The 15,969-nt window shown below is 45.1% G+C and overlaps 1 protein-coding gene across 1 annotated transcript in view; it reads left to right on the plus strand.

The window, feature by feature from the left end:
* The first annotated feature begins 10,490 nt into the window (after positions 1–10,490).
* DNAH9 (dynein axonemal heavy chain 9) overlaps positions 10,491–15,969 on the plus strand; it is a 285,692-nt gene continuing 280,213 nt past the window's right edge. Inside the window, exon 1 of the mRNA XM_069603577.1 lies at positions 10,491–10,930. Within this exon, the coding sequence (XP_069459678.1) occupies positions 10,514–10,930 (417 nt within the window). The 5' untranslated portion in view covers positions 10,491–10,513. The remainder of the gene's footprint in view (positions 10,931–15,969) is intronic.

Raw genomic sequence — 15,969 nt, forward strand, 5'->3', positions numbered from 1 at the left:
AGAAAGAAAAAAATAAAATAAACACATCAAAAAAAATTTTTTTTAATACATTAAAGGATGAAAAGTACACTGATTTTTAAATGTAGCAATTCATTTAAAATGAAAACACTCTCTGGGCCAATGTGTTCTGGCTAAACGCAACATGTGTGTGAACCATGGTTGGGTTGCTCAACTGAAAATATAGCAGCTCCGAGTCAGTCAGTCAGTGCTGGGCTTCCTCACCCTCATACATCCGTGGCTTAGAGTGATGGCTTAGTCACTAGGTCACGTCTGACTCTTACGACTCTATGGACTGTAGCCCACCAGATGCCTCCGTCCATGGGGATTCTCCAGGCAAGAATATTGGAGTGGGTTGCCATTTCCTCACCTGGGGGTCTTCCTGACCCAGGGATCGAACCAAACGCCTGTCTTCTGCACTGGCAGGCAGATCCTTTACCACTGAGCGACTGAATGAACTCTTTACCGCTGAGTCACCAGGGAAGCTCCCACTCATCTGTTCAGCTCAGTTCAGTTGCTCAGTCGTGTCTGAACCTTTGTGACCCCATGGACTGCAGCACACCAGGCTTCCCTGTTCATCACCAACTCCCGGAGCTTACTCAAACTCATGTCCATTGAGTCAGTGGTGCTATCCAACCAGCTCATCCTCTGTTGTCCCCTTCTCCTCCTGCCTTTAATGTTTCCCAGCATCAAGGTCTTTTCAAAAGAGTCAGTTCTTTGCATCAGGCGGCCAAAGTATTGGAGCTACAGCTTCAGCATTAGTCCTTCCAATGAATATTCAGAACTGATTTCCTTTAGGATGGACTGGTTGGATCTCCTTGCAGCCCAAGAGACTCTCAAGAGTCTTCTCCAACACCAGTTCAAAAGCATCAATTTTTTGGCACTCAGCTTTCCTTATAGTCCAACTCTCACATCCATATGTGACTACTGTAAAAAAAAAAAAAAAACACAGCTTTGACTAGACAGATCTCTGTAACCCCTTGGAAAATTCTTGGGGATATCTGTTATATCCTAGAAGTAACTTGGCCCATCTAGTTCTATGTGTCCTGTTAGGAAGGGCGTTGTCCCCCGAAGAAGAGGAAGAGAATGGAAAAGAACTGAGAACTTCCTCTTTCCTGGAGAAAAATCAGGAAAGTTATCTTTGCATATGAGAGCAGATAACAATGAAGATAAAGAATCAAGGATCTTTTCTCTTCTCCTTAGTTCCAAGCACCATGAAGAATAGATTTCATTTTCTAATCACAACTCTTTTCCAGCCCCCTCCTCATTCTACACCCACCCACATGACCAGCTCAGGGGTGAACAGAAATTTTCAGATGTTTGATAATACAGGTCCTACTTCATTTCATGATGCAGTCACAACTGAAGATGTATATTTAGAAAATATGTAATCACCCCACCGGAAGGGTTAGCACCACAGGCATCTGAAATATACTATTTTTTTTGAAATCAAGAGGCTTATAGCTGAGGACCAAAGTGAATGCCAAGCCCTAAGAATTCTCGCAATCACACACATACAAAAAGAGCTGAGAATGTGCGCTTTCTGCAGCTTTCCTTGTCTGCCCACCTGTTTCCTGGGGTGGAAAATGTACAGTTACACTCTATAGATTATTATAATTAAGTGGTGTGAGAAATTCATTTCTTTAAAAATAGCTTCATCGACTCTTCACGGCGCATTTCTGTGAGACAAGTCTACGTGAAAAGCAAGTGAGGGTGGTTATTGTTCAGCACGTTTAATTAAGTAAGTATTTCTTTCATCCTTCTGGGAATTAAACATTGAATGGTGAATAAACACAGGGAACTGTGCCTGTGTTAATTTCTGGTTCACTGCCTCGATTTAAAAGCAGGGTGAAAATCAAGAACAGAGTCCGTGATCTGGAGTCCTTATATGACAAACAAAGCAACTGAAGTTTCACCCTTCACGTGTCCCGTAGGAACTGTTCCAGGAAGAGGCCCTTTTGTGTTTTCTCTCAAGCGTCTCCCTGATGGATTCCAAAATACATCTTCATCTCTCCTCTTTCCTGAAGAAATGTTTCTTTCCCTGACAGTTGCATCAGTTGTGACTCATACGTAAGAGGGACAGCAACTGGCTTTCTGGGGAGGGGATGTCTTTGCTCACGTCAATGAAGAGTCCAGTGGGGACTCAGTGTTGTCAGCAACTGCTTTCTCTTCTCCATTTCTTTCTTTCCTTTTAAAGATCATTGCTTCAATGGGCATCCTTTGATAGGCTTTTAAAAACTGTTTTAATGCTGGGTTAACAAACAGGCAAAATAGATAAGTAGATGTTTTAAAACTCTTTATTTTATATTGGAGTATAGCCAGTTAACAGTGTTTCAATAGGGATTCCTGGCTGAATCCCTTTGCTGTCCATCTTCATTTCTTGCTCCATTTTCCTTTTTCTTTTTAAAATTTTTTTTTAACTTTTTGCCTATGCAGTGCAGCATGTGGGATCTTAGCTCCCCAGGGACTGAACCCATGGCCCCTGCTGTGGAAGTGTGGAGTCTGAACCACAGGACCCCCAGGGAAGTCCTTTCTGTTCCATTTTCAGATGACTCTTCCCCTCATGGTACCAAGGTTCAGTTCAGTTGCTCAGTCGTGTCCGACTCTTTGCGACCCCATGAATCGCAGCACGCCAGGCCCCCCTGTCCATCACCAACTCCTAGAGTTCACTCAGACTCACATCCATCAAGTCAGTGATGCCATCCAGCCATCTCATCCTCTGTCATCCCCTTCTCCTCCTGCCCCCAATCCCTCCCAGCATCAGTCTTTTCCAATGAGTCAACTCTTTGCATGAGGTGGCCAAAGTACTGGAGTTTCAGCTTTAGCATCATTCCTTCCAAAGAAATCCCAGGGTTGATCTCCTTCAGAATGGACTGGTTGGATCTCCTTGCAGTCCAAGGGACTCTTCAAGAGTCTTCTCCAACACCACAGTTCAAAAGCATCAATTCTTCGGCGCTCAGCCTTCTTCACAGTCCAACTCTCACATCCATACATGACCACAGGAAAAACCATAGCCTTGACTAGACGGACCTTAGTCGGCAAAGTAATGTCTCTGCTTTTGAATATGCTATCTAGGTTGGTCATAACATTTGTTCAGAAGAGTAAGCATCTTTTAATTTCATGGCTGCAGTCACCATCTGCAGTGATTTTGGAGCCCCCCAAAATACAGTCTGACACTGTTTCCACTGTTTCCCCATCTATTTCCCATGGAGTGATGGGACCGGATGCCATGATCTTCATTTTCTGAATGTTGAGCTTTAAGCAAACTTTTTCACTCTCCACTTTCACTTTCATCAAGAGGCTTTTAGGTTCCTCTTCACTTTCTGCCATAAGGGTGGTGTCATCTACGTATCTGAGGTTATTGATATTTCTCCCGGCAATCTTGATTCCAACCTGTGTTTTTTCCAGTCCAGCGTTTCTCATGATGTACTCTGCATATAAGTTAAATACACAGGGTGACAATATACAGACAATATACAGTGTCCGTCCACTTCCCTTGACGTACTCCTTTCCCTATTTGGAACCAGTCTGTTGTTCCATGTCCAGTTCTAACTGTTGTTTGCTGACCTGCATACAAATTTCTCAAGAGGCAGGTCAGGTGGTCTGGTATTCCCATCTCTTTCAGAATTTTCCACAGTTGATTGTGATCCACACAGTCAAAGGCTTTGGCATAGTCAATAAAGCAGAAATAGATGTTTTTCTGGAACTCTCTAGCTTTTTCCATGATCCAGCAGATGTTGGTAATTTGATCTCTGGTTCCTCTGCCTTTTCTAAAACCAGCTTGAACATCTGGAAGTTCACGGTTCATGTATTGCTGAAGCCTGGCTTGGAGAATTTTGAGCATTACTTTACTAGCATGTGAGATGAGTGCAACTGTGCGGTAGTTTGAGCATTCTTTGGCATTGCCTTTCTTTGGGATTGGAATGAAAACTGACCTTTTCCAGTCCTGTGGCCACTGCTGAGTTTTCCAAATTTGCTGGCATATTGAGTGCAGCAGTTTCGCAGCATCAAGGTGGTCCCATTCAAATCAGTTCAGTTGCTAAGTCACAGCTGACTCTTTGCAACCCCATGGACTGCAGCACGCCAGGCTTCCCTGGAGTTTGCTTAAACTCATGTCCATCTGTTAGGGAAAGCACACTGATTGAAACTGCCCACCCTGGCCAGGCACCGTAGTAACCATTTGCATGAGTTGTTTTATGACAGGAGATCCTGATAAGGAATACGGAACTAATAAGCCCCCACCAACCGGAAGAGTTTGGGAAAGGTGGAAAGGAGACACGGCGTGTCCGTCCACTTCCCAGAATCCCTCTCGCTAGCATCCATCTTGGCTGAGTAATGCATGCACCACCAGGAAAGACGCTGAATTAGAACGATTGGCCAAAGACCTCCCGGAAACTAATCCCATCACCATAAAACCCGAGACTGTGAGCTACGCGGCAGAGCAGTTCTCTTGGGTTCCCTTACCCTACTGCTCTCCACCTGGGTGCCCTTTCCCAATAAAATCTCTTGCTTTGTCAGCACATGTGTCTCCTCGGACAATTCATTTCTGAGTGTTAGACAAGAGCCCAGTTTCGGGCCCTGGAAGGGGTCCACCTTCCTGCAACACATCGAGTCAGTGATGCCGTCTAACCATCTCATCCTCTGTCCCCTTCTCCTCCTGCCTTCAATCCTTTCCAGCATCAGGGTCTTCTCTAATCAGTCAGTTCTTCCATCAGGATCTTCTCTAAAGAGTCAGTTCTTTGCATCAGGTGGCCAAAGTATTGGAGCTTCAGCCTCAGTCCTTCCAATGAATACTCAGGATTGATTTCCTTAGGATTGACTGGTTTGAAGCCCTGCCCTTATCCTTCTAGGTTCAAGTCCAAGAGGAACTAGAAAGAAATTATTTATCCCAACAGTCAAACCAAAGCCTTGGGTCTGACTCTGCTCTTTTGATGGAGTCACATGTTGTTTAGTTGCTTAAGTCGTGTCCAACTCTTTCGCCGCCCCGTGGACTATAGCCCACCAGACTCCTCTGTCCATGGGATTTTCCAGGCAAGAACACTGGAGTGGATTGCCATTTCCTTCTCTGGGGGATCTTCCCAATCAGGGGATTGAACCCACATCTCTTGTGTCTCCTACATGGGCAGATGAATTCTTCACCACTGAGACACCTGGGAAGGCCCAGTGGGGTCACATGTCCATTGCAAAACTGGTGACTGCCCCAAGGGAATGAAATAATCCTGTTAGCTTAAGCCAAATCACATAGATTCTTTACCCATTGAGCTATTGGGGAAGTCCCCCTACTCCAATCCTAGCAAGAGTTCTCATTTCTCCTTTTAAGGAAATCTGTTTATCAAGTCGCCACTCGCTCTTATCCAGCTACAGCTTAGCATTCACATTCTAACCTCTTATTCCTTCAGACTCTGCCCTGCGTATTCAAAGGCAAGCTCTTGGAATTAAATCAAAGGAGCAACACAAACCTTTTCTCCTCCTTAAGTGCTTGGCTTTTACAATAAAAGAAAAGAAGTAGCATGGCTTTCTTCGCTACTGTCTCTGCTCAGTGTTTAAAAGGATTGAGAAATTCAATGGACTGTTTCAGGCTTTGGTCACACTCCCCAAGGCATTAAATGTCACTAACTCACCAAGTAAAAGAGCCACAGGGCAACATCCAAACACACAGGAACAGAAAACCTCAATTAGTATTTCAAAATGCACCCCCTACTTGTAATAGTTAGCACACGCTACCGGTTTACATGATCAGAAAACCAGACCACAGAGTGCCAACGGAGCCAAAGATTCCCTGCAACAATAAATCGTGCTGTGAAGAAACCCGTCATTATGAGAACCAAACAGCCTGTCATAATTTCAGGCAGAAATCCATTCAATGGGACATTATCTATATCCTAAAACATTTTTTAAAATCACAGAAATAAAAAGGGAGGACAAAAACTTCCTTAAACAATCATGTCGTTTCAAAATGTTACCTACAAAGGATCAAAAATCAAGCTGGCTTCGGAATTCTCTCCAAGAATGAGTTTTAGGAAACTGTGGAATAATTTCTATATAGCTTTGAACAGAACACGGGTATTATCCTACAATGGTATACCTCTCTAATTCTGGGCTGGAGATGTGGGTTTGGGGGCCATTAGCATGCCGTCTATGGGGTCGCACAGAGTCGGACAGGACTGCCGTGACTTAGCAGCAGCAGCAGCAGCATAAAGGGAAGAATTGCTGCCTTGGATGAGTAAGTACATACAAGGAGACATTTGAAAGTGGGGGACTAGGAGCTCTGAGAGATGCCAGAGCAACACCTGTATGGAAGGGATGGGCAAAAAGAGAGTACGAGAGGAAGTAGCTGACAAGAGGAAGCTGTCATGGAAGCAAAGAGATCAGTGAATCTGGGCTCTCCTGGGTTGAACAGAGCCAAGAAGTAAAGTAAGATAGATCTGATGAGAAAGAAGTCACCAGTAACAGACCTAAGTAAAAATTTGCAAAATTGATCAATTAACATTTAAAAAATATTTGACATTTAATCTTAGAAATCTAGTGAATTATAAGCATTTATTCCCAAAGTCCCACGGATAGAGGAACCTGGAGGGCTACAGTCCATGGGATCGCAAAAGAGTTGGAGACGACTCAGCTACCAAACGACAACTGAAATGAACTGCCCCACAATACTCAGAGTATAAGAAATGACACCTCCTTTTCTATTTTTTATAATTGTGAAGTATATAATACATTCAAACAAGTACAGAATTACGTACAGTTTAAGTAGAATGATAAAATGAAAACACGTAAGCCAGGTTAAGAAATAAAACATTACCAGGAACATAACAGCTCTACTATCCCATGTCTCTGACCCCAACAAGAAGGGATCAAAATCCAAATTTTGTGATAATCACCCCCTCCCTTTTCTCTAGATGACTACATATATATCTGAAAATATATTCTTTGTTTCATTTAGGTTAAAACTTCTAATAAATATACTCTAATACACTCATCTGTAACTTGCTTTTTTGTTTAACATAATGCTTTTGAGAGTCATCCTGTTCATGCGTGCAGCTATAGCCTATTTGCTTCTACTGCTGTGTAGTACTTTATTCTATGAACAGTGCGTGTGTGCTCAGTCGCTTCAGTTGTGTCTGACTCTTTGCGACCCCATGGACTATAGCACACTAGGCTCCTCTGTCCATAGGGATTCTCCAGGCAAAAATACTGGAGTGGGTTGCCATGCCCTCCTCCTGAGGATCTTCCTGAGTGAGGGTCAAACCCACATCTCCTGCGTCTTCTGCACTGAGCCACGGGGGAAGCCCCTATGAATAGTACACCATAATTTATTTATACATTCTATCATGGATGAACACTTGTTTTTTTCCCCCTAATTTTGCTTTTATGCACAGCATAACAATCAATATTCTTATACGTATCTCCAGCGTGGAGCCCCAAGTAGTCTGGACTCTCCTTCTGGATGTATCTAATATATCTGGCCCACAACTGTCTGACATCTTCACTTAGGGCATTCAAGGTGGCTGGGAGGAGACCATTCTAACAAGGCACGCATGTTCTTTGAATGAAAACTGAATCATTACTTTCAAATATTTGATACAGAAAGGTTGATTTAGATTCAGTATCCACTAGCAGCACACAAGAAATCTCAACAGAACATTTGTCAACAAAGAAAAGGAAGAGCTGTTAGATTATGTAAATATAATGTCACCTGTTCACTTTCAAATAATTCTAAAGGGCTTTAAATTTTGCATTACTTGCTTGCATGAAGAAACCTTGTCAATGATGACTATCCAGAATGTAAAGAGATCATTATTTAAAAGTGTTACACAGGAATTGTGCCCAGCCATTTCAAGCAAAACATCTGATATACAAAATGCAATGCCTACTGAAGCAAGTTCAAGCCTCTTAAAGAAATGACAATTATTTCATCTGAACAATTACACAGATTCAACATCTTCTTTAATACCTCCATAGTGGCCAGCCTCTCAGAGAGCGCTCAATGGTTCTTATGCCCTGGTATTCACATCCTGGTGTGGTTCTCTTTCACAGGGAATAGGGTGAAACTCTGTAACTAATGGGATTATTGCAGAAATGACAGCGTGGGACCTTCAAAGCAAATCATTAAGAGACACTGGGACTTGTCTTGCTCTCAGATCACCAGGGCTAGGGCAAGGCAGCCAAGGTGTTACAAAGACATTCAAGCAGCCAGGGGAGAGCTCCACATGCTGAGAAACTGCAGCCTCCTGAGAGTTAGCACTGATTCGCCAGTCATGGGCATGAGCCATCTTGGAAGTGGTTCCTCCAGCCCCAGTCAAGGTTTCAGATGATGTAGCCCCTGATGTCATCTTGTCTGAAACACTATGAGACATCCTGAGCCAGAACTACCCAGCCAAACTGATCCCATATTCTTGACTCACTATAAACTGTGTGAGATAATACAATAGTCTATCGCTATTTTAAGCTGCTACCTTCGGGGGGAATCTGTTACACAGCAACAGATAACTAATATACACTTGTAACTTTTACTTTTCATACCATAATTCCACAATAGAAAGACAATGTTGACTGTTTTCATTAAGTCCCATATAGACGTCCCCCTCAATCTCTTTTTAAAATGGAGACAATATAATGCTCAACAGAAAAAAAAAAAAAAGCAAAACCTGACATCGCCAGTGTCCTGGAGCCTTCACTCTCAGATACTTTTAAGTCATCACCACAGGCTTCTGTGTCTATTATTTTATATACTGGGCAAAGGGACATAGAGAATGAAAGATAAAATGGGTCATGAAGGGGACGGGGAGGCAGGAATTTTGTCTGAAGAGTTTATAGGAACTTAATGACCCTAAATTCTCTCTACACACAAAGCATGAGCAGGACTCACATCTGGAGTCGCCAAGCATGAAAACAATAAGGATGTCTTTCTATCTGCAAAATTAAAACCCAACTAAACTATGATATGTGTAAGAAGCCCCCAACATTTCTATTTTTCTCTGATGCTTTTTTCAGAAATGTCAACTATCAAATCCATTTAAAAAATTGTTTCAGTGCTTCTGCTTTGTCCATTCATTCTTGGTTGGTCTGCCTACTGTTTAATCCAGCACTGAGAAAACACACTGTACAAACTTAAAGATTCATGGTGTAAAGTGGACACTCTTAATCACAGCACCTTCCATGCCCCAGTTATTATTAAATCAATCATTTTACTTTCCAGCCACTGGCCTTTCCTGAGGGGGTCTTATTAGCCTAGCCTCCTTGAATAAGTGCTTCTTCTGTTAATATTCCTTTGAAGCCCATTATAAATGTTCTTTTTACCCAGGAAGTCTGCATTCTCAGATTGGTGACTTAAGTTAGGCTGGTAGGACAGAGAGAGACTCACTTCAGACCTGCAGGCCTCCAGCTGCACAGGTTGTCCCCTTCCTTGTCCTATTCTCACCCCAGGCACACAACAGGCCAAGCTCTTTATATCCTGATCATGGAGGACTTGGCAGGTGACAAATGCTAGTTTCTGAGGTCAGGGGAGGTGCTTCACATTATATCTTTCTGAAGACAAGATCCAGACATAGACAAGACCCCCATAGGATGGGGAGGCCCTGAAGACACTATATATTTAATAGTGCTTTGCTGCGTTTACTGATTGCTGGGACTTGCCTAGCAGTCTGGTGGTTAAGACTGCGCACCCCCCAGTTTAGGGGGACTGGGTTCAATCTCTGGCCAGGGAACTAAGATTCCACATGCTGCACAGTGCAGCCAAAAAATAAAAAAAAATTTTTAAAAGAACTAACTGCTGCCATACTCATGGAAATTAATGTGATGTCAGAGTTCAAGGCCCCATTTGTCAGATTAACCACACAGTTAAGAAACGAACAAAGCAGGACAGTAAAACTATTTTACTTTTTCATAATTGGTATTAGAATTCTAAAGCTAAGCTGCCTAATATGACAGCTCCTAGCCACATGTGATCATTTCATTTTAAAGTAATTAAAATTAGCTAAAATGAAACATCCAGTTCCCCAGTAACACAGCACATTCTAAATGCTCAGTAGCCACACAAGCACTGTTATAAAACATTTCAGTTATCATGGAAAAGCTATAAAAACTTGGCTGAATTCCCTTACATTTGACATTGTTTTACCTTTGCATTACACATTTCGGGAGCAGGTGGGAGAACCATAATACTTTCAGTGACTGGAGACCTCTAAAGAATTTAATGTGACTTTAGCCAGCAGCCTCCTTTACCAGCATTTATACCTTTGACCGCGCCTCCACGTACCTCATCAAAAAGCCATTGCCCTGGACAGTCACACGAGAGCACCTCGAATCCGCTAGATTAGACTGGAAACCAGCCCCTCAGATGGTCTCCTAGCAACAGAGACGCGACCCCGCCCCGTCCCCTGCCGAGCCTCTCCTACCTTATTGGCCTGGAGGGGGAGGGACCGGGAGTCAAGTGTCCAATAGGAGGGGAGCGGAGGAGGGCGTCCTGGCCGCGTCCCCGTCGCCCGGGAAACCGCGGCATCCTGGTTCGCGCGCGATGCCGAGGGCCGAGGAGCGGGCCGCGCAGGCTGAGGACAACGCGGACGGGGAGCCCGGAGCCGACCCAAGGCTGCAACTCCTAGGGGCCTATGTGGCCCGGAGCCTGCGGCCGCCCGCGGGCGCCTGGGAGCGCTGCTCGGGCTCGGCCGATGCGGGGCAGCTGCTGCACGCCTTCCTGGGACCGGGGGCCGCGGAGGGGCCGCGACCGCTGCTAGTGGTGCGGCCCGGGCCTGGGGGCCTGGCGGTGCGCATGGGGCTGGACGCGGGACCTGAGGCCGGCCCGCCTCGGGCTAAGGGGCTTTTTTTCCTGCGCACCAGGCCTGAGCCGCCAGGCCCCGGCAGCCTCCGCGGGGCAGTGCTGTGCGGGGACCTGCCCGCCGCGCCGCTGGAGCATCTGGCCGCGCTCTTCTCTGAGGTGAGAGTAGGCCCACCGCCCCGCGCCGGCCGCCACTGGGGAGGGGGACGGGAGCAGGGGGCGGGGCAGGGGCGGGGCCGGAGATCCAGGGGCGGGGCCTCGAGAGCAGTTGGGTACTGAGTTTGAGGAGCCGCGAGTAAAATAGGATGGGCGGGGCGACGTTGGAGGGGCGGAGCTGGCGGGAAACTAGGACCCTGGGCTGAGCTTGAAATGGAAGCTGGGGGAAATCTGAGCCGGGGTCGCGTCAGAGTCTGGACGTCTGGAAACTTGCTTCATTCCTGGTCTGGATTCAGGCCAAAGGGGAGGCTAGTGTCGGAAGAGGGCCTGGATCCCGACCTCTTTTTGAGACGCTATCTCTGAATCCCCCCTATATAAACTGGCATCACAAATGATAGGGAATACTAGACCCAGGGGCATCTCCTATGGATGAAGGAAAAGAGTTAAAAAGAAGAGGTGGTTTGGTTTTGATTTTCATCTCATTCATGAACCGGAGGTCAGCCCTGTGCCCAGGTAAGCAGCTGGGACATCCAGTATATGAAATGCCCAGCAGGCATTTGGACGGGTCCCCTGGAGCACAGGAGAGGAAGAGCTCCAGGGATTGGATTTCGGGGGCTTCGGTGGCACCACAGGGGTGCCTGGGAAAGACTTTGGGACATTTAGAACTTTCTGGAATGTAAGTAAAAGCTTTCCTGGAAGTGAAGCAGATGTGCCTCTGGAGGCTTGATCCCCTGCTGTGTCATGTTCCCTGTGATAGGTACTGTGGGGAGCACCAAGGAAATATGACAAGATCCCACCTGTGGACGTCATCATATATATAAAATATTTAAAGCTAGTAGACGTCCCAGGTGACACAGTGGTGAAGAAGCCAACTGCCATTGTAGGAGTTGTGGGTTCAATCTTGATCAGGACGATCCCCTGGAGAAGGAAATGACAATCCACTCCAGGATTCTTGCCTGGAAATTCCCATGGACAGAGGAGTCTGCCAGACTGCAGTCCATGGGATGGAAAAGAGTCGGACACAACTGAGCAACTAAGCAGGTGCGTGCACGCGTATACACACACACACACAAAGTTGGCCTCAGTGCTTGAACTGGGTACTAGAGGCTCTCTGTTACATCAGGTGTCGGGCCTTCGGTTGCTCCATTAGGAAGCTGTGGGGAGCAGGAGTTCCAGAAAAGGGTCACGGATGACCGAGGAGCTCAAGGGGACTTGGGGAAACTAGATTGTTCAGAAGATATAGGAGTATTTCAATATTTTCTTAACCCAATGGCTTTATTGTTGTTTGTTTTCTGAACATTATCCATCCCTGTAGGAATCCAAGCTTAGTTCACAACCCCTCTTGAACAGTGATGATGGAAAGAAGTGCATGAAAATGAATTCACTGTTACCAAAGGGGAAATGGAGGAGGGATAAATTAGAGGAGTTTGGGATTAACAGATTAACTTAGATAACCACCAGGGACCTAATGTATGGCACATGGAACTATACTCAATATCTTATAATAACCTATAATGGAGAAGAATCTAAAAAAGAATATATATATATATATAGGCTTCCCAGGTGGTGCTAGTGGTAAAGAACCTGCTTGCCAATGCAGGAGACGTAAGAGACCTGGGTTCAATCCCTGGGTCAGAAAGATCCCCTGGAGGAGGGCATGGCAACCCACTTTAGTATTCTTGCCTGGAGAATTCCCATGGACAGGGGAGCCTGGCAGACTACAGTCGATAGTGTCACAGAGTCCAACATGACTGAAGCAACTTAGCATACACACATGCATCACACACACACACACACACACATATATATCACATATATCACTTTGCTGTATACCAGAACAGAAACTAAAACAATATTGCAAGTCAACTATTCTTCAACAAAAAGAAAAAAAAAGAAGATAACATGCAAAATAGATGAATAGGTTTTTAATTTACAGAATAAAAAAGGTTTACTGATACGGAAAAAGAAGTGCTGTTGGGTTTGTATGACAGACAGATGCATGTGGTCTGAGAGCCCTGCTTCACCTCCATTGCTGAACTGGCTCCTGAACAAGGAAAAGGATTAGGATAAACAGAGAGCAGGGTAACTTGAACAAAGGTTCAGCGATGGCGCTACACCTAACGTATGTAGAGGACAGTCGGTCATGGCCAAGGAAATGCAGTCCAACCGGAAAAAGTAATTTTAAGATACTTCAGACTCTTAGGGACTTGCCTGGCGGTCCAGTGGTTAGGACACCATGTTTCCAGTGCAGGCAGCACGGGCTCCATCCCTGCTTGGTGAACAAAGATCTCCCATGCCACCCAGCGTGGCCAAAAAGTAAAAAAAATATAATACTTCAGACTCTTAAATGTTTGAGAATTTTTGTTGGTAAATTGAAAGAGGCTGGAAACAATGTTCATCCGTGAGGTACTGGGTGAACAAATTGAGGTCCATCTATAATTAAAGGGAACGATATGAGACAGCCGTTAATTTTCTCTTTATTGTGAAAAAGAACATTAATTGACTCTCACAACAATTTCCAAGTGTACAGTACAATAAGTTAACCTCATGCCCATCACTGTGCAGCAAATCTCCATCACCCACCGATTGTGCATGGCTAAAAATCTCCAATCATGAGTAACTCCCACCTCCCCAACCCTCAGCCCCTGGCAGCCACATTCTATTTTCTGTGTGTGTTAACTCAACCTCTCCAGGTTCCTGACAGAAGTGGAATCAAGTAGTATTTGTTCTTATCTGACTGGTTATTTCACTTAGCAGACTGTCTTCAAGGAGGTTCATTCTCAAGGTAGCACTGTGATGTACTAGCCTTCCTTTTTAAAGCTGAGTAGTATCCCATTGTATGTATATATACATTTTCTTTATCCCATTCATCCATGGATGGACAGTTAGGTTCCTTTCACCTCCTGGCTATTGTGGATAAAGCTAAGATTTAAGATAAGTTTTTAAAGGTGCAGAAATGTATGCTACCATTTCTGCTAAAAAGAGAAGGGAGGAAGGGAAGAAAAAACCTTCACTTAGAGAGTAATCCCTAGGTGGGAGGAAATGGGCGACACAGGGAGGTACAGGGGTAGACTGAAGACTTGATTTCTACTGTAAAGGTTTTGTACTTTAAAAAATTTGCACCATGTAAGTGTGTTATCTGTTTTAAAAAATCTAAATAAAATAATATATTTTAAAAATATCTCAGGACTTTACTTGAATTTCTCAAAACCTCTTAACAGCAGCCCCTGGGCCACACAACCCACCCCTGTCCAGTCCACTTCTTTCACACCCCCCAAAGCGGATCCAGGGCTAATTCAGGATCTTGCTCATCTCAGTCTCCCGAGCCCCTTCTCCCCTCCCAGCTGTCCTGCCCACTCTCATCTCCACCTTTGGCTGTGAGCTCCCCTCTCCTCATACCTTCCCATAAAACTGCACTAAAGCCAAAATGTCCCCAAGCCGTAAACTGCAACTTTGTTTTTGCCCCATTACACCAACACAAGGTAAAAAGCAAATAACATCCAGGAAGCGTTTGGAGAAAGAAGTGAGGGAATATGGTAACCAGCTCTCCTGCTCCCTTTTTTCCTCCTCTCTGTCCCTTTATTCACTGCAGCCAGCCAGGTTTCCTTTCCTAGGGCTCTGGGGCTCGGACACTGTGTTGGAAGTTTGCGGTTTTGGAGACGGAGTGTTACCGATCCTTTCCAATCGGGTGTCCAGTCGGGTGGCCCTCCAACTGGGTCACTCCCTTGTCCAGGGCCGGCTAGTGCCAAATAAAGGAAAACAGGTTCAGCAGAGGTGGGAGAGGAACGACTCTGAAAAAGCCCACGTTCTCTCCAGGTGGGGAGTGGGGTGTCGCGCACGGCGCCGGGGGGGGGGGGGGGGGGCTGAGTGGGAGGAGCGAGCATGCGCAGAGTCTCCTGCGTGGTGGACGCATGGTGGGTGGCGGCCCTTGGCCATTCTGGACTTTTCTGGTTCCAGTAGTTTCTGTACTTTTCTCCCTGGCCGTTTCTGGAGATTCTGCCTTAGTTCCTGTTAACGCATTGTTGACTGGGGGGTTTTTGAAGAAACTAACGCCCGTAGCCAGTAATTTTTATTTCAGGAAGCCAAAAATTAATTCTGTCATTTTACTCTCTGTGGGTTACTATATTCAGTATAGACATACCTGTAAAGTCTTCCGATTTTTAATGCTGTCTTCAGTCCACTGTTCTGTAGAAGCAAAGGAGTGTCCTCCAGCACCGTGAGTTTTATTGTTACGTTCAGTGTCAATCACTAAGGTTTTTTGTTGGTCTAATATTCACATCGTGTGAATCAGAACTGTATTCTGAAGAACTGCTATTTTCAGAGACACTATTATATTTGTCGCTCAGATAGTCAGGGAACGTATATGCATAAAATTCACTGAAAAAATTCCTCTTCACTCAAAATTTCGCCATGCGCCATCTTTGAAAATTTCACATTTAGAATATACACAAGATTGGAACAAAGAACTAACGGAGCAAAATGTGAATAATAATGACATTCATAAGTTGTATCATGAACCCTTAATCAATTTTAAGCTCTAACAGATTCACTCGGTGATGTTAATTGTATCACTCCCTAAAAACATACTGATAGGTTTTCAGTCAATAACGTTTAGGTAACAAAAGACATATTAATATGTCTCTAGTCAGTAATGGCACCATTTCCTTCTCCAGGGGTTCTTCCTGGACCAGGGATCCAGGAGAAGGCAATGGCACCCAACTCCAGTACTCTTGCCTGGAAAATCCCATGGATGGAGGAGCCTGGTAGGCTGCAGTCCATGGGGTCGCTAGGAGTTGGACACGACTGAGCGACTCCACTTTCACTTTTCACTTTCATGCATTGGAGAAGGAACTGGCAACCTACTCCAGTGTTCTTGCCCTGAGAATCCCAGGGACGGGGAAGCCTGGTGGGCTGCCGTCTATGGGGTCGCACAGAGTCGGACACGGCTGAAGCGACTTAGCGGCGGCAGCAGCAGTCAGTAATGTGTTAAGCAAGTACAGCTGTAGATGAATGGATTGGGAGCCAGAAAGGGGAGGCTATAG

The sequence above is a fragment of the Ovis canadensis genome, chromosome 11 (assembly GCF_042477335.2).
Source record: "Ovis canadensis isolate MfBH-ARS-UI-01 breed Bighorn chromosome 11, ARS-UI_OviCan_v2, whole genome shotgun sequence".
NCBI lineage: Eukaryota > Metazoa > Chordata > Mammalia > Artiodactyla > Bovidae > Ovis > Ovis canadensis.